This window comes from Cervus elaphus, chromosome 9, assembly GCF_910594005.1.
Source record: "Cervus elaphus chromosome 9, mCerEla1.1, whole genome shotgun sequence".
NCBI classification, from domain to species: Eukaryota; Metazoa; Chordata; class Mammalia; order Artiodactyla; family Cervidae; genus Cervus; species Cervus elaphus.
In genome coordinates this window covers 42,377,696-42,401,270 of record NC_057823.1, presented here as the reverse complement: position 1 = coordinate 42,401,270, position 23,575 = coordinate 42,377,696, and the positions used below count along the sequence as shown (strand labels likewise).

The following is a 23,575-nucleotide window of genomic DNA, read 5'->3' as shown; positions in this document are numbered from 1 at the left end:
TCTTATGTATATAAGTTTATTTGGGGAATATCAATTCTGTTCTTTTAATATTTATTTATGCATGATGCACCCATGGTGGCTCAAACAGTAAAGAATCTGTCTGCAATGCAGGAAATATAGGTTCAAACCCTTGGTCAGAAAGATCCCCTGGAAAAGGAAATGGCTACCCACTCCAGTATTTTTGCCTGAGAAATCCTGTGGACAGAGGAGCCTGGCAGGTTACAGTCCCTGGGGTCACAAAGAGTTGGACATGACTGAGCGACTAACACTTTCACTTTCACAGCACACTTTCAGTAACTGCATTAATAGAATATTTTCTTAGCTAGTAGAGCAAGGAATATATCACTATTCTTTCTATTCTTCAAATTCAAAAATTTCATAGCATTTCCTATACTTACTTTATCTTAAATGTCACTATAAGCCCATTCCTGCTACTCAAAAACAGTATCTTATCAGGACTCTGGTAGTGAGCTAGAGTTTAAATTAATGTCAGAAGAATTCACATTTTTGTAGGACCAAGACCTCTATGTAGGTAATAAGGAAAGGACATGAAGCACAGGATTTTGGTATCTGGTATGAGGTCAGGTCATACTTGCTATAGGGCCTGGTTCTTTACTTAGTGACTGTGTGACCTTACTCAATTAACTCTCCTCTCTGAGCCTCATTCTCTTCATCTGTAAAACTGTGTAATAGCACCAACCACATATGCTTGTTGTGCAGCCATATGTAGTGAGAGGCTGAAAAATAACATAGTGATAAACATATAAAAACTCAACAAACAGTAGTGTTTGTTTCTTTTTATGCACATAATTATTTTATTTCTTCATAAAATTTTCTAATTTTCTTTTACTAGTATTTACACTAGATGTACTGCTATAACTGATATCAATATAGTGACTCAAAGGATACAGAGTTTATACAGGTGCATCTCTTCTGTAGGTGGTTGACAACCATCAGAAAGAGAAAACAGAATGGTCAAAGTTGATTTTGAGGTTTCTAACCTAAGAAACTAGTAGAATAGAATTGTCATCAAGTGAGATGGGGATACTGAAGCTAGATAAGGTCTGGTGGAAAACAGGGTTCATTTTCGAAAACATTAAGTTCAGAAGGTGTATTAGCCATCTGTATTTAAATTTGAACTAATATTACATGTAGAATGGCTTAAACAACAATAACTTAGTTTCTCACAGGTCAGACACTGGACCTGTGAGACAGATCAGTCTTACACCAAGGTGTCATCAGGTTAATTGCTGGTAAGATCTCTCTTCCTGGTTCGCAGATTGCCTTGCTCTTACTGTGTTCACATGGCCTTTCCCCTCTGCATACTGGGGGACAGAAACAGGGGGAAAGAGATGCAGATCTGGTAGTTTCCACTTTCTTATAAGGACACATATCCTATGGGATTAGGATGCCACACATGAGCTCCCTCATATAAACTTAATTATTCCTTGAGGGCCTCATATCCAAATACAATCACAATAGGGGTAACACCCTCAACATATGAATGTTGGTGGGGGAAATGAGTCATTCCATAACACCCTTTAAATCAACATACAACACAGACAATGAGTTGTTTGAGTCTGAAGTGTGGAGCTGAGTTGCTGGCCAGTGATACAGTTCAAAGAGTCTTTAGAATTTAGTTAATATTTGAATCCATTAGACTATATTAGGTCACTAAGGGAATATGTGAGATAGGAAATAAATATTTGTGAGTGCAAATCTCTCCACCATTTAGCCACATGACCTTGAGCAAGTCATTTGCCCATTCAAAGCTTCAGTTGCCTCACCTTTAAAATGAGGTTCATAATAGCTCTTTGCAGAATTAAATTAAGAGTAACTTGCACTCAAAAATAAGATAAAATATTTATTGGTAAAAATGACCCATATTAGATTGTAAGGCAGTAGACTGTGTCGAGCACATATTTCACTGCATACATTGCTTGGTTGTTTCCCATTCACAATAGCACCAAAATAGTAATATACTTAAGAATAAACTTAAACAAGGAGGTAAAATATATGTATATTCAAAACTATAAGAATTTGAAGAAAGAAATGAAATAACACAAGTAAATGGAAAGAGCCCACATTCATGGATCAGAAGAACTAATCTTGGTAAAATGTCCATACTACCCAAAGTCATCTGTAGTTTCACAGCAATCTCAATCAAAATACAATGGCACTTTTTACACACACACACACACACACACACACACAAATTTTAATCACAATATTTGGATGGAATTTTAAAAGATTCCAAATAACCAAAGCAATCTTGAGGAAAATAAACAAAACTGGAAGTCTCATAATTCCTGATCTCAAACTGTAATACAAAACTGTGGCTTCCCTGGTGGCTCAATGCTAAACAATCAGCCTGCCTAATGCAGGAGACACAGGAAACCTGGGTTCAATCCCTGGGTCAGGAAGATTCCCTGAAGAAGGAAATGGCATCCCACACCAGTCTTCTCTCCTGGAAAACCCCATGGACAGAAGAGCCTAGAAAGCTAAGGTCCATGGGGCCACAAATGGTCAGACATGACTTAGCCACTGAAAAACAACAGCATAGTAAATATAATAGTGTGAAAGCATGAAAGTGTTAGTCACTCAGTCGTGTCCGACTCTGCAACTCCATGGACTGTAGCCTGCCAGGCTCCTCTGTCCATGGAATTCTCCAGGTAAGAATACTGGAGTGGGTTGCCATGGCCTTCTCCAGGGGATCTTCCTGACCCTGGGACTGACCCCAGGTCTCCTGCATTGCAGGCAGATTCTCATACATTACAACACCAAGGAAGTCCCCAAAACAAGTTCTAATCACAAAGTTACCATATGATCTATTAATTTCACTCCTAGACATGCACCAAAATAATTGAAAACAAATGTTCAAACAATATTTGTAGAGAAATGTCATTAGCAGCTCTATTCACAATAGCGAAAAGTGAAAATGATACAAATGTCCATCAACAAATAAACCAATGTGCCTAGCAGCTCAGTCTTGTCCGACTCTTTGCCACCTTACGGATTGTAACCCACAAGGTTCCTCTATTCATGAGGATTCTCCAGGCAAGAATACTTAAGTGGGTTGTCATGCCCTCCTTCAGGGGATCTTCCCAACCCAGGGATCAAACCCAGGCCTCCCACATTGCAGGCAGATTCTTTACCATCTGAGCCACCAGGGAAGCCCAAGAATACTGGAATGGGTAGCCTATCCCTTCTCCAGGGGATCTTCCCAACCCAGGAATCAAACTGGGGTCTCCTGCATTGCAGGTGGATTCCAATGGACATCAACAAATAACTAGGTAAACATAATGTGGCAAAGTCATGCAATAGAATACGACTCAACTATAAAAGTAAATAAAATAATGATACACACTACAACATGGAAAGACCTGAGAACATGCTAAGTGAAAGAAGTCAAACATAAAAAGCCACATACATTATGATTTCATTTACATGGAATATCCAAAGTAGGCAAACTCATAAAGACAGAAAGTAGATTTCTCCAGACTAGAAAAATTAAAAAAAAAAAGGAAAGTGACTGCTAAAAAGGGGTTTGATGGGGTTAATAAGAAAGTTCTGGAACTAGATATGAGTGATGGTTGTACTATTTTGTAAATGCACAATTCCACTGATCTGTACATTATTAAATGATTACACTAGCAAATTTATGTTACATGTATTTTACTACAGTAAAAATAACCTTGTTCTATCAAGAAAAATATTAGTCCGTCACTGATTTATACTCCAATAATAGAATAATTGAATTTTGAAAAAATATCTGTAACACAAGTACTGAAGTTACTGTAGTGAGCAAATATTTCATGTTCTTCTTCACAAGATATGGCCACCATTGCATAAATGCACAGACAATCAATATTTGGCAGTATAAAAACCTAAAATAACACTGAAATAGCATTCAAACTGACACGTCTGTACACATATGAACAATTCTATGTGTATAGAAATTCTAGTAGAATTGTAATTATTCAATAGGGAAGAAAATCCCCAAAGCTTTTTCTCCTCCAACTTCACTCCCCTGATGTAATCACACTCTGCCTCCTTCCTGAATGCTCCAGGGGATAAAATGAATGTCTTGTAATTTTATTAGTTTTATGACACACTTGATCTCTGGAGACTGCCATATATTTCTCATTCTGAAAATTCTGTGAATCATTCTCACTTCTTTTGCTTACACCTTTCTTAGGAAAAACTAAGTTTTTCTCTCTAATTTAAACCTGTTCTAATTTTAAAACTTAAGGCTGCCCTCACATATGCATTTGAAGAGAATCTAGCACACCTACCATCACTGATTTGGAGATTTCCAGCAATTTTAGAGCATCAAAATACCTTGCTGACTCTCTTACTTTTTAAAGCCACATGTATTGAATTAATGGATCTTATTAATTATTGAAATAAAATACTACTTGTTATACAATATTTGCACCCTGCATAGAGAGAGAGGATACTGCTAGTTTACCATCAGTAAGTGATATTCTCAGATTTATTTGTTATTGATGATATTTAAAATAAACTGGAATCATATAGTTTCTGGTAATTCTAATTAAGTTTGAGAGCACTGCACCATGTTGATTTGCTCTTTTTGGGGTCTTGGGGATATTAGTAGGTTGGATAAATTCAGGGGTAGAATTTGTGATGACATAATTGACTCATAAAATTTGAACTCATTCCTGTAACTCTCACCATGCTACCTTTCTTTGTCATAACGTCATGGAACTTGGGGCTGGGTCACATTTTCAAGAATGATTTTTTTTATTGTGATGCTTTGGTGAATCATTGAATGAGCAAAACTCTTCCTTTACTGAGTTGTTGTTTTTTTTTTTTTTCTTGTACTAAGAATCTGATTGCTTAAGTATAGCTCCAGTACTTGCACTGAGCAACCCTTGGACTTTGAGTAAGCCACTGATCATTTCTATAGTGAAAGCGAAAGTCACTCAGTCATGTCCGACTCTTTGTGATCCCATGGACTCTACAGTTGGGAAGATCCCCTGGAGAAGGGAATGGCTACCCACTCCAGCATTCTGGCCCGAAGAATTCCATGGACTATATAGTCCACGGGGTTGCAAAGAGTTGGACATGACTAAGTGACTTTCACTTCACTGATCATTTCCAGAAATGAATCAAATTATCACTAAGATCTCCATTTTCTCAAAAATTCTACCAAACTTTACTTCTTGACTATGAACTTCTGATCCCCATCTTTTGGTGACAGTCACACATTTTCTCCATATGTGTGCTAATAAAATTTTCATAACTCTAGTAGAGATACTTAAGCCCATGAGAGACAATGCAGTCTTCAGTTTAGCCTTTTACTTTTCTATGTACTCATCAATTCATCTGAGGTGACTCTGTGTATGGGGCAATTCCTTTATTGTGTCATGAATCAGTTGCACAGCACTATCCTCATTCACCTCTCCTCTCCCACATCCACATTATGAAACTACTCTTTATGCTTACTAAATTTGGAGGGGTCCTGAATCCTCTTCCTGGTGGTTTTGGAGAAGCTCAGTGCTGCTCTGGTGTACTATATGTTAAGCAGATGATTTTCTCAGCATTCTAGCTCAGTAAAGTCCAAACCAGTACAAGTTCTGTGGGAAAGGCACGAAGCTCCCTGAGCCCCATTTCTCCAAATGCCTGGGGAAATTCTACATGTATTATAAAATACTGTAAACATACATGTGTTCAATTTATTTTGCTTGGTCAACTTCCAGTTATAGAGATGGAAAAGTTTCCCTGTCTGGAATTTTAAAAGTGTTGAGAGTTGAGTTTATAGCTGCTCAGATCCTCACACTTGAATGAACTCTAATTATAATACATTTATTTTTCCTTTCAAAAACCAGGGAAGAAAAATTTCATGTGTTTGTAAACAAAGGTTCCAGAACTTTTCAGAGATACCTGAAGCAGAGTGTTTCCTGTTTCCCTTTAAGAGGGCTTCTGACTTCACACATTATCCGTGCTCAGTTCTGGTGTTATTCAACATTTATAAGAGGAAGACATAGTCTGGGTCAGCTATGCATGACTTTGACAGCTTTAAGTGTTCCCTCTTTGCAGAATTGCTTGAGGTTGCAATGCATGTCCCTCAACTATACCTTTATTTTGCCCTATTTCTTCTTTCATCATGTTCACACACCATTTTAACAAAACTGCTTCACAATTCACTGATTTGATGGCTGTCGAGTAAGGAACTTTTATGTTTCAGACACTGAGTTAGTGCTGGGAACTCAAAAATAAAGTAGCAGAAAGCCCTATGTCCATGACATTTGTACTGTAATGGAGTGAGGCAGGTAATAGACACAATAAATTAGAACAGAACATTTATTCTATGAAGATAAGTACTATGGACAAAAAATAAAGCAGGAAAGGGGGGTAAGAGAGATGGGAGAGAGCTGTTCTTTTCAAATTTAAACAACACAGTGAGGGAAACCTTCAGTAAAAGATGTTTTTTTAAAAACAACCTTAAGGAGGTGAGGAATAAGAGCATGTGGCTACCTTGGAGGAAAACCACTGCAAGCCTTTTTCTATGATAAGAAGGGTGTTGAGCTGTGGAGCAATTATGACCATATTACATTTTAACATAATCTTCTTGATATCGTGTTGAGGATACTTTGAAAGGAAGTAACAGGGAAGCAGGAAGACAAGCTAGGATGTTACAGCAACAGTTCAGGTGATAAATGATAACAGCAAAGGTTAAGGTAGAAGCAGCAGAGCTGGTGAGAAGTGATGAGAAGCTGGCTATATTTAATAATAAGACAAAAATTTGCCAATGTTTGTGAGATTTGACAGAACAAGAAATGTCAAGATGAACTCATGTGGCTACTAACTTACTAGGGAAGTAGCACAGGCTCAATTTTAATAACTGTGTTGTTTCATCACATGAAATGCCATCCACCACCCAATGAAAATCTTATCACTAAAAATTTAGGTTGATTCCACATCTGCTACTACAAGTAATATTTCAGTAAAAGCTCAATGCCAAGAATTTTGCATGTGTCCATTTTTCCCCAGGCTATGCATATTTCCATGTCACTTGGCACACACTCCAAACTGATATCTGCTCAATGGTTAACTCTTGAATCTCTTTTGCTGAAAACTAAGCTTAACTAACTAACATATCGTAATAAAACTCTTCTTACATTGAAAAAAAAAAAAAAAAAAAGAAGCTGATGGGCCATTACCTATGGAGCAGTTGATGGGATGCTTTCAGGAATAAAGATTTAAATTTATGTTTAAAGTTTGCTAACTGATATAATCACCATACCCTGTGTAATCACTCATACCCTGTGCCCCCCACTCATCTGCAGGTGACTTGTTTGCCCTACTTATAGCTGTATGTATAATGGAAATAGCCAATGTAAGTTTTCCAGAAGGTTTTATACTGCTGGGCTTCTCCGAAAGACCCTCTCTAGAACCCATCCTTTTTATCTTTGTCTTGGGGCTTTATGTGGTGTCTGTCTTGGGTAATGGCATCATCATTGTGGTGTCCTGCATGGATGTGCATCTCCACACTCCTATGTACTTCTTTCTTGTCAACCTTTCCTTCCTGGACATTAGCTTCACCACAAGCATCGTCCCACAGCTCCTGGTCAATCTCTGGGGACCACAGAAAACCATCAGCTATGGAGGGTGTGTGATCCAGTTCTATATCTCCCACTGGTTGGGGGCAACTGAATGTGTCCTTCTGGCTGTCATGTCCTACGATCGCTATGCTGCCATCTGCAGGCCACTCCACTACACCGTCATCATGCATCCAAAGCTTTGCTGCAGCCTGGCTTTTGCCTCATGGCTTGGGGGTCTGACCACCAGCATGGTGGGTTCCACACTCACCATGCTCCTGCCTGTCTGTGGGAACAATCGCATTGACCACTTTTTCTGTGAGATGCCCCTCATTATGCAACTGGCTTGTGTGGATACCAGCTTCAATGAAGTAGAGATGTACGTGGCCAGCTTTATCTTTGTTGTCTTGCCTCTGGGTCTCATCCTGGTCTCATACAGCCGTATTGCCTGGGCTGTGTTGAAGATCAGGTCAGCAGAAGGGTGGAGAAAGGCATTCAATACCTGCTCGTCCCATGTGGCAGTGGTGGCTCTGTTTTACGGGAGCATCATTTTCATGTATCTCCAGCCTGCCAAGAGAAACTCTCATGAGCAAGGTAAGCTTGTAGCCCTTTTCTACACGGTGGTCACCCCAATGCTGAACCCCCTGATTTACACACTAAGGAACAAGACTGTGAAGAAGGCACTGAGGCACATTGTATTAGAGAACTGTGGTTTTGGAGGGACACGAGGTAATATTTAGAAACTCACCAGTTGTGAGGAGGAAGCTGGTTTAAAGGGATCAAAATTATTTTTTAAAAATGAAAGAAAAAGAAATACATGATTTGGAGGGGCCAAATATTTGGGATATCATTTTGGTACAAAATTTCTTGAGTTCAAAGTAGGTGACAAATTGAGTTGGATGTGCTCATACTGTTTCCATGCCAAGATAAAGATAAAGTGTTTTCTGTTTTCATTTTTTGTTCATAATTATATCATTTGGCTGTTTATATAGTTTTATATGTATGATAGGTATGCTTGTTATGATATTGTAAATTGTTTATGTAGCTACATATGTTAATTGTTATGTTAGTTTGTTAAGATTTTATAGAATGTCTGCCACTAAGGGTGCCTAATTTGTGTGAAGTCCTTTGCCTTTTCTCCCCAATATTTGCAGTGACTCAGTGATGTAGATATTATTGATCTCACAGCAGTTAGATAATTGCAAAGTGACTCAATGGACTTGAGTTTGAGCAAATTCTGGAAGACAGTGAAGGACAGGGAAGCCTGGCGTGCTGCAGTCCACGGGGATACAAACAGTAGGACACAACTTAGTGACTGAATAACAACAAATCAAGATTTTAGGCTGATATATAAGTCTAGCATATTTATCCATAGGTGTCTTTGCCATTTTCCTTATAAATCCAGGTGATGTAATAAGAAATAGATACATTTTTCTTATCGTGAGTCTTGGCACTAAGCTTCTAGAACCCTTGGAATTTTCTTAGTGATATCAGTGAGAAGAACGACTTTTGTTATTCATAGCAAGCCCATTTCAACCGTACCTGAGTTTATGACAATGAAATAACTCAACCTAGAGTCCTCAGACAGCTTCAGGATGGAGTCTGGGTGTCAGAGGAACCAACCATATGATTAGAAGGTTGGAACTTTCAGCCCCACATCCACCCGCTGGGGAGGGGGAGTAACTAGAAATTAAGGCACCGATGGTCAGTTTTTACTTAATCAATCATGCCTATGCTATGGACCTATACAAAAACCTTAAACTCTGGGGTTTGGAAAGCTCCAGGATGGTGAATAAATATATGTGTGGCAAGAAGCTTGTGAACCCCAAACTTTGCGGACAGAAGCTCCTTTGCTCAGGACTCATCCCATGTACCTCTTCATTTGTATTCTTTATTATAAACCAGTACACTTAATGTTTCCCTGAGTTCTGTAAGTCATTCTAGGAAATCACTTAACCTGACCAAAGGACAGGTCCTGGCAATGCATGATTATAGTCAGTTGGTAGTTTGTGGCAATCTAGAACTTGCAACTGACTTTTGAACTGGGGCAGGTGGGGGCAAGGGCTCTTGTGCAAGACTTTGCTTTTAAATCAGTGGGATCTGGTGTTAAATTCAGGTGTACTTACTGTCAGAATTAAACTGAATTCTCAGATATATAGTTGGTCTTCGGAGAGTTGGAATATTGGTTACTGATGTAGAAAATCTCACACATTTGGTGCCAGAAATGTTGTGAGCAAAAAGCAATTCATACCGCTTCAGGAGGAGGAATATAAAGATGCAAATGTCTCAAGAGTAGAACTTTTAGCTAGATTTCCAGACAATTAGAGATTTCATCAATAACATACTATACAGATTCATCTCTAATTACAGAAATATCAGCTTTCTTATTCAGCTCTATGCCTTCTGTTTACAAGAAATATAAAGTTATTTTTTCATTCAGTAGAATATTTGTTTACTTTTTTCATATGTCCAATCATGCATTTATTCATTCCTAAAATGAGATCTTTACATGAGATCTATTCCTGGAGCTTAGGAAAACTAGCACACAATGCTGCCCTAAAAAAGATGAATCAAGTTCACAGAGCAATCACAGTACTTGTTGATTTAAAACTCAAAGCAGTGTTGGAAAGTTAATAATATTGACATTTTTGTGATGAAAAATGCCGATCACACAGAAAAACATTTTTTGATATTACTTTTACTGAATTTTTTACCTTTTTCTTTCATACTGTAGTATAGTTATTAATAATGCTGTGTTAGTTCTAGGTATGCAGGAAAGTGATTCAGTTTTACATGTGTTAATTATTCTTCAAATACTTTTCTCACTTAGATTGTCACATAATAATGAGCAGAGTTCCCTGTGCTGTATAGTAGGTCCTTTTTGGCTATTTATTTTAAATATAGCAGTGGGTACATGTCAGTCCCAAACTCCCTAACTATCCCTCCCCGTACCCTTCTATCCTGGTAATCATAAATTCATTCTCTAAGTCTGAATCTGTTTCTTCTTTGTAAATAAGTTCTTTTGGATTGTTTTCTATAGATTGTGCATATAAACAAATCATACGATATTTATCTTTCTCTGTCTGACTCATTTCACTTAGTCTGACTATCTCTGTGTCCATCCATGTTGCTATATATGACATTATTTCATTCTTTTTAATGGCTGGATAATATTCCTTTTTATATATGCACCACATTCACTTCATCCATTCCTCTGTTGATGGACATTTAGGTTACTTCCCTTTCTTGGCTATTGTAAACAATGCTGCAATGAACATTGGGGTGAACATATCCTTTTGGACATTTTTCTCCAGATTTATGACCAGGAGAGGGATTGCAGGATCGTATGGTAGCTCTATTTTTAGTTTTTTAAGACACCTCCATACTGTTCTCCACAGTGGCTGTGCACCAACAGTGTGGGAAGGTTCTGTTTTCTTGACATCCTCTTCAGCATTTGTTGTTTGTGGAGTTTTTGATGGTAACCGTTCTGATTAGCATGAGGTGATATCTCATTGTAATTTTGAATTGCATTTCTCTGATTATTAGCAATATTGAACATCTTTTAATGTATCTCTTAGTCATCTGTATGTCTGCTTTGGAGAAATGTCTCTTTAGGTTTTCTGTCCATTTTTTTGATTAAGTCATTTGTTTTGATGATATTAAGCCACTTAAGCTGTTTGTAAATTTTAGAGACTAATCATTTGCAAATATTTTCTCCCATTCTGTGGGTTATCTATAAGGTTTTTTTAGGGTTTCCTTTACAAAGTTTTTGAGTTTAAGTGGGTCTCATTTATTTATTTTTGTTTTTATTTCCATTACTCTGATAATGGAAACATTAAAAAAAGGCATTACTGTGATTTATGTAACTGTGTTCTGCCTATGTTCTCCTCTAAGAGTTTCATAATATCTGGCCTCACATTTAGGCCTTTAATCCATTTTGAGCTTATTTTGTGTATGGTGTTAAAGAATAGTCTAATTTCACTTTTTTACAGGTAGCTCTTCAGTTTTCCCACCACCATTTACTGAAGAGACGGTCTTTCCAACATTGTGTAGTCCTGCCTCCTTTGTCATTGATTAATTGACCATGAGCCCATGGACTTATTTCTGGGTTTTCTATGCTATTCTGCTGATCTATATTTCTATTTTTGTGCCAGTACAATACTGGTTTTTTTAATTTTATTATTTATTTTAATACAAAGCTTTGGCATTAGCAATTTTATGAAAAATAAAATGTACTAAAAATAAATGCTTGTGTGGCATGATTGGTAAATGATGCACAAACATAGGTTCTTTTTTCCTTCAAGGCAATCAGTCAGAAAGCAGTTTTTCCTTCTTCAAAACGATTCTACCTCATTAGCATTCAACTAGCTGTGGTTCTGATGATCACGTAGCAGTGTGACAGCGCCGAGGAGGCCGAAACTGTCAGTAATAAATCGTTCTTTTGTCACTGCGATGCTGATCTCTCTTGCTCTAGGAGTGTGCTCCCCATCCTGAGGAAGAAGTGAGCTCTCTAAGTTGTGGCCCCAGGCCAAGCGAGTTGTCACTGGTGAGCTCATCTAGGGCTGATTGTCGGTTAACTACTTGGGCTCTGGTGAGTCTTTCCATATCAAATGCTACTTAATCAGTACTTGGCAAATTTGGCACAATTCCCAGGGCCTTCAATATATGCAGTTTGCACATAGTACAGGTACCATGTTCACTAAGCCAGGGATCCCCACAGGATTTGTAGAATACATGCTTGCAGGGGAGAATCCGGACAATATCATTCTGTTTATAGCTTTCTATGCAGACTGCACAATGATCAAAGTCTGGATCTGTTTCCTTACTACCCCTTTTCACTGTTCTGGTTGTCTATTTGCCGGTGACTTTCTTGGCTGCATCTCCAAAACAACGTTGGTTCCTGCCCCCGGGGCATTTGTGTACCTAATCTTCTAAGTGAAGTAGAATATAAGCCATGATGAAGAAACAATCATCAAAACAATAAAAGATATTGACCCGACGACTAGAAAGTCATGGCTGAAGTTCTTCTGCAGCTTTTGAGTTCCAATAGCTGTTGTCGTTTGTACAGAAATGTTTTTCTCCAGCTAACTCAAAATATCGTTACCCCACAATTCTGTAATCATGACAACAATATCTCCAGTGACTGGCTATCCTTTGGATATAGTATTGTAGATGACTACAGCAACTGCATTGTGGAAAGCAGGCAGGCCGTGGTATTTTCTCTTTAAAGGTGCAATTTCCCCTCTGCAGCAAGGCAATCCACGGTTTGATGTTAGGAGGGACAAAGAACCCTGTTTGAGGATCACAGCCCAGATGATCAGCAACGCCATGGATGGGCATCAGCGCCAGAAACTGACGGCCTCCGCTTGGGCAAGCTCATAGCGCCCGCGATGGATGTGGATGTAAAAAGGGGTGCCGCGGCCGGGCTCCTGCACCGTCACGTTGATGAGCGCCGTGTAGCACTCCTGGCTCGCGTTGTCCAAACGCGCTGGTCACAGGCTGCTGGTCAGCAGAGCGAGCGCGGCGAGCCGGGCGGCCGGCCAGCGCAGCACCGCTCGCAGTCCCTCCGGGCCGCCAAGGTAGCTCGCCTAGGGGGCTCCCAGGCCGCTGCGAGAGGCGGGACGGCGCCGCAGGCCCTGCAGCAGGAACGCATGCCTGCGGCCTGTGCCAAGTTCGGCACTCCTGGGCGCCAGCGCCGCAGAACCGCTGCTCGGCCAACCTCCAGGACGCGCCCAGGGGGCCCGTCTACGATGACAGCGGGCCAGGCAGCGCCTGGTCGTCTCCTCTGGGTCACTCCAGGGCCTGGTTGGCGGGCCCACTCCATCCCCTGTGGCCGGTCCCGCTGAGCAGGGGCTCCTCAGGAGAATGCCTGCAATACTGTTTTGATAACTAGCTTTGTAGTACAGTTTGAAGTCAGGGAGCCTGATTCGTCCAGCTCCATTTTTCTTTCTGGAAATTGCTTCGGCTATTTGTGGTCATTTGTGTCTCCATATAATATTTAAGTTTGTTGTTGTTGTTGTTCTAGTTCCAAGAAAAAAAATGCCATTGGTAACTTTTCTATAGATTGTGCATATAAACAAATCATACGATATTTATCTTTCTCTGTCTGACTTGTTTCACTACCGATTGCACTGAATCTGTAGATTGCTTAGGGTAGTATAGTCATTTTGACAATATCGATTTTTCAATCCAAGAGCAAGTTACAGCTTTCCATCTCTATTGTCTTTGATTTCTTTCATCAGGGTATTACAGTTTTCAGAGTATAAATCTTTTGTCTCCAGAGGTAGGTTTATTCCTAGGTATTTTACTCTTTTTGATGCCATGGTCAATGGGGTTGTTTCTTGAATTTCTCTTTCTGATCTTTTGTTGTTAGTGTATAGGTATGCAGGAGGTTTCTGTGTGTTACTTTTGTAACCTGCAACTTTACCAAATTCATTGGTGTGCTCTAACAGTTTTCTGGAAGCATCTTTAAGATTTTGTATGTATACTATCATTTCATTTGCAAACAGTGACAGTTTTACTTCTTTTCAAATTTGGATTCCTTTTACTTGTTTTTTTTCTTCTGTGATTGCTGTAGCTAGGACTTCCAAAGCTTTGTTGAATAAAAGTGAAGAGGGTGGACATCCTTGTCTTGTTCCTGATCTTAGAGGAAATGTTTTCAGCTTTTTACTGTTGAGTATAATGTCATCTGTAGGATTGTCACATATGGCCTTTATTATGTTGAGGTAGGTTCCCTCTATGCCCACTTTCTGGAGAGTTTTTATCATAACTAGATGCTGAACTTTGTCAGAGCTTTTCCTACATTTATTGAGATGATGGTTTTTATTCTTCAGTGTGTTGATGTGGTGTATCACACTGACTTATTTGGAAATATTGAAAAATCCTTGCATCCCTGGGATAAATTCCACTTGCTCATAGTGTACAAACCTTTTAACATATTGTTGGATTCAGATTGCTAGTATTGTGTTGAGGAATTTTGTATCTATGTTCATCAGTGACATTGATCTTTATTTCATTTTTTTGTGGTATCTTTGTCTGGTTTTGGGGTCAGGATGATGTTTGCCTCATAGAATGGGTTTGGGAGATTTCCTTCCTCTGCAACTTTTTGGAACAGTTTCAGAAAGATAGGTGTTAGTTCTTATCTGAATGTTTGAAAGAATTCACCTGTGAAGCCATCTGGTCCTGTACTTTTGTTTGTTGGAAGTTTTTTAATCACAGTTTCAAATTCATTAGTTGTGATTGATCTGTTCATATTTTCTATTTCTTCCTAGTTCAGACTTGGGAGATTGTATCTTTCTAAGAATATTTCCATTTATTCCAGGTTATCCATTTTATTTGCATGCAGTACCTCTTAGTAGCTTCTTAATGTCCTTGGTATTTCTGTGATGTTAATTGTAACTTCTCTTTATTTCTAATTTTTTATTTCTAATTTTATTGATTTGAGCCCTCTCCCTTTTTTCTTGATGAGTCTGGCTAAAAGTTTATCAAATTTGTTTATTTTTCAAAGAACCAGCTGTTAGTCATTCTTCAACTCTATTTCATTTGAGCTCTGAATGGTATGGCTTCTTACCTTCTACTGACATTAGGTTTTGTTTTTTTCTTCTTCGCCAGTCAGTTTAGGTGTAAGGTTAGGTTATTTATTTGAGATTTTTCTTGTTTAATGAGATAAGACTGTATTGCTATAATCTTCCCACTTAAAACTGCTTTTGCTGCATCCCATAGGTTTTGGATCACTGCGCTTTCATTTTCATTTGTCTCTAGGTATTTTTTTTATTTCCTCTTTGATTTCTTCAGTGATCTATTGGTTATTCAGTAGTATATTGTTCAGCCTCTATGTGCTTGTGTTTTTAACAGTATTTTTCTTATAGTTTATTTCTTATCTCCTAGCAATGTGGTTGAACAAGATGCTTCATGTGAATTTAGTTCAGTTCAGTCACTCAGTCATGTCTGACTCTTTGCGACCCCATGAACTGCAGCACGCCAGGCTTCCCTGTCCATCACCAACTTCCGGAGCCTGGTCAAACTCATGTACATCGTGTCAGTGATGCCATCCAACCATCTCATCTTCTGTTGTCCCCTTCTCCTCCCGCTTTCAATCTTTCCCAGCTTCAGGGTCTTTTCCAAGGAGTCAGTTCTTCACATCAGGTGGCCTAAGTTTTGAAGTTTCAGCTTCAGCATCAGTCCTTCCAATGAATATTCAGGACCGATTTCCTTTAGGATGGACTGGTTAGATCTCCTTGCAGTCCAAGGGACTCTCAAGAGTCTTCTCCAACACCACAGTTCAAAAGCATCAATTCTTCTGCGCTCAGTTTTCTTTATGGTCCAATTCTCACATCCATACATGACTACTGGAAAAACCATAGCTTTGACTAGATGGACCTCTGGTGGCAAAGTAATGTCTCTGCTTTTTAATATGCTGTCTAGGTTAGTCATAGCTTTCCTTCCAAGGAGCAAGTGTCTTTTAATTTCATGACTGCAGTCACCATCTGCAGTGATTTTGGAGCCCAAGAAAATAAAATAAGTGGCAGAGCAAGGGAAAAAATGTCACCCAGAATATTTTTCTATTCCTACAGAAATAAACATTATTGACTCTATGATCTAAGGAGTCTAATGTAATCAACACACCACTAGTTGGTTCCCTAGTTCCCTGGGGAATGTGCCAATTAAGAGATCAGCCTTAATAAGAGAAATGTTATAAATTTGAATCATTTCACAGCCTCCATCCCTGCTTCTGTGTTCAATTTTACTTGGGCCTGGGAGCAAGGCTGGCAAAAAAAGACTGACTAATATCTATTGGAAGAGTTCTCATCTACCAGCTATCAAGATCCATCTCTGCAGTGGATGTACTTTAGTGCAGATTTATGTAGGACATAGTTATCACATTCTGTGCCTCTTTCAAGTTCATCTACAGCCTCTTTCCAGATTTCTGTCATTAACTTCTCAGCCTTTTTCTTGTCAAATCCCTGAACAAAACACCAGCCTGTTAGGCAATGACCAGAAATCAGGGCATATCCAAACTCAGTTGCACATCTTCCATGAAAATTAAGAGCCAGGTGAACTACCTATAGTCTTCCACTATCTATATGTGGGAATATAAGATGTCTCTATACCACTATCTTATAGGATGCTCAGAGGGGACTGTGGCATAATAATGACAATTTCTTTCTACTGCTTGTATATAATTTAGATTGATTTATAAATAGGCCCTTTCTTTTTCCTCCATTGAGAATTTGGTTTAAAATTACAAAAATTTTGAGGGCTTAGGCAAGGAAGTAAGAGAGGTAAGAAGTAGGTCAGTAGTGACTTAGGAAGTCAGAGAAGTAACATGAATTGGGAAAGGAGTTAATGGAGTCACTGACAATTTTTACCTTATTTAGTACCCACAAAATAAAAAGAACAAATAGTGTAAAATCATAATTTTAAAATCATTAGATGAAAATTTTCAAGATCTGTAGAATAATGTCAGTCTGAAAACTGAAAAATATTCCTGACTCCTTAAAAAGATGAATAAAAAATATCTCCTGGTGTTTGAATGTACTGTTATTTTCTTTGCCTGTTCATGGTTTAATGTAAAATTAGTACTCAAGATTTTAGAACCTCCAAACATAGAAACAAGGAACAGGACAGGAGTATCCACTGGGATACCCATTTTCCCAAACATGCATCATCCTCTTGATCTCAAGACTGGATGCCAATTCAAGACAGTAGTGCAGGTATTCTTCAGTTTATTCAGAAATAGTTGACCAAACAAATCACCCCAGAACCACAGAGGACAGCATTGAGCTCTGCTCATCTCTTAGCACCAAGAAGAATTATAAGAATTGCTAGAACTTTCTTCCAGCTGTTTTAAATGGCCAGGCTTATGGGTCATTTGCTAACCCAACTGCTACCTACCTGTGCTACTGAATTCAAGTCCATAATGCTCACTGTACAGTTTGGGACTGATGACCCAAAACTTATTGGATGTAGCAAAAGGAGCTGAAGAGTGAAGTTTCTATCAATATAATCCTACCTCAAGAAACAAGAGAAATTTCAAATCAACAACCTAACCTTATACCTGAACTAATTAGAAAAAAAAGAAAGAAAAAAAGCCCACAAAATTAGTAGAAGGAAAAAAATCATAAATATTAGAGCAGATATAAATGAAAAAGAAATTAAGGTATCAATAGCAAAAAATCAATGACACTAACAGCTCTTTCTTTTAGAAGATAAGCAAAATTGATAAAAATTTACCAGACTCATCAAGAAAAAAATAAGACTCAATAAAATTAGAAATAAAATCAGAGAAGTTGCAAATGACACTGCAGAAATAGAAAGAATCATAAGAGACTACTACAAACAACTACATTCCAATGAAATGGATAAACTGGAAGAAATGGACAAATTCTTAGGAAGGAACAATCTTTTAAGACTGAACCAGGAAGAAATAGAAAATATGAACAGACCAATTACAAGCACCGAAATTGTAACTTATTAAAAATCTTCCAACAAACAGAAGCTCAGGGCCAGATGGCTTCACAGGTGGATTCCATCAAATGCTTAGAGAAGAGCTAACATCTATACTGCTCAAGCTCTTCCAAAACTTGCAAAGAGAGGAACTCTCCCAAATTCATTCTATGAGGCTACCATCACCCTGGTACCAAAAGAAAAGATATAACATAAAAAGAAAATTACATGCCAATATCACTGATGAACATAGATGCAAAAATCCTCAACAAAATAGTAGAAGAATCCAACAACACAATAAAAAGGATCATATACCATGAGTAAACTCCGGGAGTTGGTGATGGACAGGGAGGCCTGGCGTGCCACAATTCATGGGGTCGCAGAGAGTCAAACACAACTGAGGGACGAAACTGAACTGAACCATGGTCAAGTGGGATATATACCAGGGATGCAAAGAGTCTTCAATATAAAAACCAAGCAATGTGATACACCATATAAAAATCGAAGGATTAAAAACTATATGATAATCTCAATAGATACAAAAAAAAAAGCTTTCAACAAAATTCAACAGCCATTTATGATTAAAAAAAAAAAAAAACCTCCAGAAAGAGGGCATAGATGGAACCTACCTCTACATAATAAAGATCATATGTGACCATATATGAAAAACCCACAGCAAACATCATTTTTAAGGGTGAAAAACTGAAAACATTTGCTGTAAGATCAGGAATAAGACAAGAGTGCCCACTCTCACCACTATTATTTAACATAGTTTTGGAAGTCCTAGCCATGGCCATCAGAGAAGAAAAAGATATAAAAGTAATCCATATTGGAAAAGAAGTAAAACTGTGACTGTTTGCAAATGACATGATACCATACATAGAAAATTGTAAAGATGCCACCAGAAAATTACTTAACCCAATTAATGGATTTAGTAAAGTTTCATGATGAAAATTAATACACAGAAATTTCTTGCATTCCATAAGTTAATAATAAACAATCAGAAAAAGACACTGATAAAAGAAATCAAACATGACAGTAACAGAAAGGGAAATGCACCATGTTCCTGAATTCAGTTTAGTTCTGTTCATTTGCTCAATCATGTCCAACTCTGTGACCCCATGGACTTCAGCATGCCAAGCTTCCCTGTCCATCACCAACTCCTGGAGTTTACAAAAAGTAACATCCATCGAGTCAGTGATGCCATCCAACCATCTCATTTTCTGTCATCCCCTCCTCCTCTCACCTTCAATCTTTCCCAACATCAGGGTCTTTTCCAATGATTCAGTTCTTACCATCAGGTGGCCAAAGTATTGGAGCTTCAGCATCAGTCCTTCCAATGAATATTCAGGACCGATTTCCTTTAGGATGGACTGGTTGGATCTCCTTGCAGTCCAAGGGACTCTTAAGAGTCTTCTCCAATACCACAGTTCAAAGACATCAATTCTTCAGCACTCAGCTTTCTTTATAGTCCAGCTCTCACATCCATACATGACTACTAGAAAAACCATACCTTTGACTAGACAGACCTTTGTCAGCAAAGTGTCTAGGTTGGTCATAGATTTTCTTCCAAGGAGCAAGAGTCTTTTAATTTCATGGCTACAGTCACCATCTGCAGTGATTTTGGAGTCCAAAAATAAATAAATAAATAAAGTCTGTCACTGTTTCCATTGTTTCCCCATCCGCTTGCCATGGAGTGATGGGACCAGATGTCATGATCTTAGTTTTCTGAATGTTGGATTTGAAGCCAACTTTTTCACTCTCCTCTTTAACTTTCATCAAGAGGCTCTTTAGTTCTTCTTCACTTTCTGCCATAAGGGTGGTATCATCTGCATATCTGAAGTATTGATATTTCTGCCAGAAATCTTGATTCTAGCTTGTGCTTCATCCAGCCCAGCATTTCGCATGATGTATTCTGCGTACAAGTTAAATAAGCATGGTGACAATATACAGCCTTGACTCCTTTCCTGATTTGGAACCAGTCTGTTCTATGTCCAGTTCTAACTGTTGCTTCCTGACCTACATACAGATTTCTCAGGAGACAGGTCAGGTGGTCTCATATTCCCATCTCTTTCAGAATTTTCCACATTTGTTGTGATCCACACAGTCAAAGGCTTTGGCGTAGTCAATAAAGCAGAAGTAGATAATTTCCTGGAACTTTCTTGTTTTTTTGATGATCCAATGGATGTTGGCAATTTGATCTCTGGTTCCTCTACCGTTTTTAAATCCAGCTTGAACATCTGGAAGTTCGTGGTTCACATATTGCTGAAGCCTGGCTTGGAGAATTTTGAGCATTACTTTGCTAGCATGTGAGATAAGTGCAATTGTGGGATAGTTTGAACATTCTTTGGCATTGTCTTTCTCTGGGATTGGAATGAAAACTGACCTTTTGCAGTCCTCTGGCCACTGCTGAGTTTTCCAAATTTGTTGGCATATTGTGTGCAGCACTTGCATAGCAGCGTCTTTCAGGATTTCTGGATTAAATCATCAATATTTTGAAAATGACTATACTACTTAAAACCATCTACAGATTCACTGCAATCCCAAGCAAATTGCCAATGGCATTTTTCACAGAACTAGAAAAAAATTCACAGTTTGTGTGGAAACACAAAAGACCCTGAATAGCTAAAGCAATCTTGAAAAGAAAAGCAGAGCTGGAGGAATCAGGCTCCCTGACTTCAGATTTTACAAAAAAAGCTACAGCTTTATAATCAAAACTGTTTATTACAAAACAGTAGGGTACTGGTCCAAAAATAGAAACATAAATTTTTTTGAACAGCATAGAAAGCCCTGCACACCTATGGGCATCTTATCTTTGACAAATTAGGCAAAAATATACATTGGAGGAAAAACAACCTCTTCAATAAGTGGCACTGGGAAAACTGAACAGATATGCATAAAAAAATGAAATTAGAACACCTCCTAACACAATACATAAAAATAACCTCAAAATAGATTAAAATACCTAAATGTGAGGCTACAATCTATAAATCTCTTAGAAAAAAACAGGCAGAACACTCTTTGATGTATGACAGCAAGATGCTGTTTGATCTGTATCCTAGAGTAAGGGAAATAAAAACAAAAATGAACAAATGGGACATAACTAAACTTAAAAGTTTTACACAGCAAAGGAAACCATAAACAAGTTGAAAATACAACCCTCAGAATGGGAGAAAATATTTTCAAATGAAGTAACTGAAAAGAATTAATCTCCAAAATATACAAGTAGCTCATGCAGCTCAAAATAAAAAAACAAGCAACCCATTCAAAAACTGGGCCAAAGACCTAAAGAGACATCTCTCCAAAGAAGACATACAGATAACTAACAAACACATGGAAAGATTTCAACATTGTTCATTATTAGAGAAATGGAAATCAAAGCTAAAATGAGTTATCAACTCACACCAGTCAGAATGGTAATCATCAAAAAATCTACAAACAGTAAATGCTGGAGAGGATGTAGACAAAAGGAAATCCTCTTGCACTCTTGATGGAAAGGTAAATAGACACAAACACTATAGAGAATAGTATCAGTCAGTTCAGTCGCTCAGTCGTGCCTGACTCTTTGCGACCCCATGAATCGCAGCACACCAGGCCTCCCTGTCCATCACCAACTGCCGGAGTTTACTCAAACTCATGTCCATCAAGTCAGCGATGCCATCCAGCCATCTTATCCTCAGTCGTCCTCTTCTCCTCCTGCCCCCAATCCCTCCCAGCATCAGGGTCTTTTCCAATGAGTCAACTCTTCACATGAGGTGGCCAAAGTATTGGAGTTTCAGCTTCAGCATCAGTCCTTCCAATGGACACCCAGGACTGATCTCCTTTAGGATGGACTGGTTGGATCTCTTTGCAGTCCAAGGGACTCTCAAGAGGAGAATAGTATGGAGAGTTCTTAAAAAATTAAAATATATGACAGTAATCCCATTACTGGGCATATACCCTTGAGAAATCCATAATTCAAAAAGACACATGCTTATTTAAAGCAATTATTTTTTGCCCCCTTTTGTAGCAAGCAGTTGCACACAGGTTTTGATGCCCTCTCACCCAAGCAAACAGACCCTAAGTCAACCCAAGCTCCCTTTGTGAACTCCCCAGTTTTCCCTCAGGCTCTCCTCACATACTTAACTCAAGCACGCACAGTCTGGAAATGAAGCCACACCTCCCACAGGGATGGAAGCCAGTGGAGATGCTTCCCTTCCATCCATCAGGAAACCAATCTGAGATGAATTTCTGTGCAGGTGTTTTTTTCACATCAACCAGTTCTCTGACACAGGTTGAATATCCTTACAATTTAATTGACATTATCTACCTGGAGATAGTGTCAGATTTCACAGGTTAAAGAATGGGTCCCACAAGACAGCACCCTACTCAGACAAGTCCAGCTTGTGTAATTATCCCAGCTATAAATAAGACGTTACCATGACTTCCCTCTCAGGTTTGATTAATCTGTTAGAATGGCTCACAGAACTCAGGAGAACAGTTTAATCACTGAATTATTAATTCATCCCAGAGGATATTAAAGGTTATAAATAAATACTCAGATAAAGAGATATACAGGGTCAAGCCAGATGAGTCTCAAACATAGGAACTTCATCCTAATGGAGTTTGGGTCTCATAACACATGGATTTATCCTTGTTCACCAACCTGGAAACTCCCCAAAGCCTATACTTCTGAGTTTTTATGGAGGCTTCACAACATAGGCATTGTTGATTAAATCTATGACCTTTAGTGATTGATTCAAACTCCAACCCCTCCCTTCTCCCATGAGTTCAGGGGGTTGGGTGGAGGATGGAAGGGGCAGAACTAAATATTTCAGCTCTATAATCACTTGGTCATTTCCTCTGGGAATGAGCCTCAATCTAGTGGTTATCTAGGGACTTTCCAAAAGCCACCCCATTAACATAAACTCAGGTGTGACTGAAAGGGATTATTTCTTATTATTATTAATAGTAAATGGCATCCATTTTATCTTTACTACTCTAAAACCATTTCATAAACTGAATTCTTTACCAGCTGAACTACCAGAGAAATCCAGAAATAGCTAAATATTATAACAAAAGATGTTTCTATAGGTCTGATAATTTAGGAAATTATAGGAGTTTTGGAAGTTATGTGTCAGTACCTATGGACTGGGAATGAAGACTTACACATATATCTCACTTTATATCACAATATCACAATTTCATACAGCTACCAGTTCCCTGCTAGATGGAACACTAATACCCCTGGTCATGGCCGAACTCACCTTTGCCTTTGCCCTGCTCTCCCATTAATTGATATCATAAGCCAGATATACTGGGCATCCTCTGTATTGCAGACACAGAGGCTAAAGTGATTTCCCCAATCTCAGAAAACTCCACTTAGGAGCTAGAAAGTATCCAAAATATGAAGGTTAAAACCTGTAAATACACTCAGCATAGCAAGCTGCTTAGTCCAAGACAGTAATAAAGATTTGAGAAATCAACCCAGAATAGTGCAGACTCAGAACTTCCTGGCAAGTTCTTTCACTAAGTATTTTATAGACATGTTTTCTTGTCAACATATACTATGTGCATGTATATAC

General features: G+C 38.5%; 1 protein-coding gene and 1 pseudogene across 1 annotated transcript; one reads left to right on the top strand and one right to left on the bottom strand.

Annotated features, from left to right (window-relative positions):
- Nucleotides 1-7,348: 7,348 nt before the first annotated feature.
- LOC122700757 (olfactory receptor 2C3) lies at nt 7,349-8,305 on the top strand. The gene has a single exon (XM_043913814.1). It carries the CDS (start codon nt 7,349-7,351, stop codon nt 8,303-8,305), a length of 957 nt encoding a protein of 318 aa, XP_043769749.1.
- Nucleotides 8,306-11,929: 3,624 nt separating this feature from the next.
- Nucleotides 11,930-13,389, bottom strand: LOC122700756 (annotated as a pseudogene).
- Between the last annotated feature and the right edge of the window lie 10,186 nt (nt 13,390-23,575).

Excerpts from the sequence above, each read along its gene's own strand:
- LOC122700757 (XM_043913814.1), top strand. The coding sequence starts at position 7,349 with ATGGAAATAGCCAATGTAAGTTTTCCAGAAGGTTTTATACTGCTGGGC.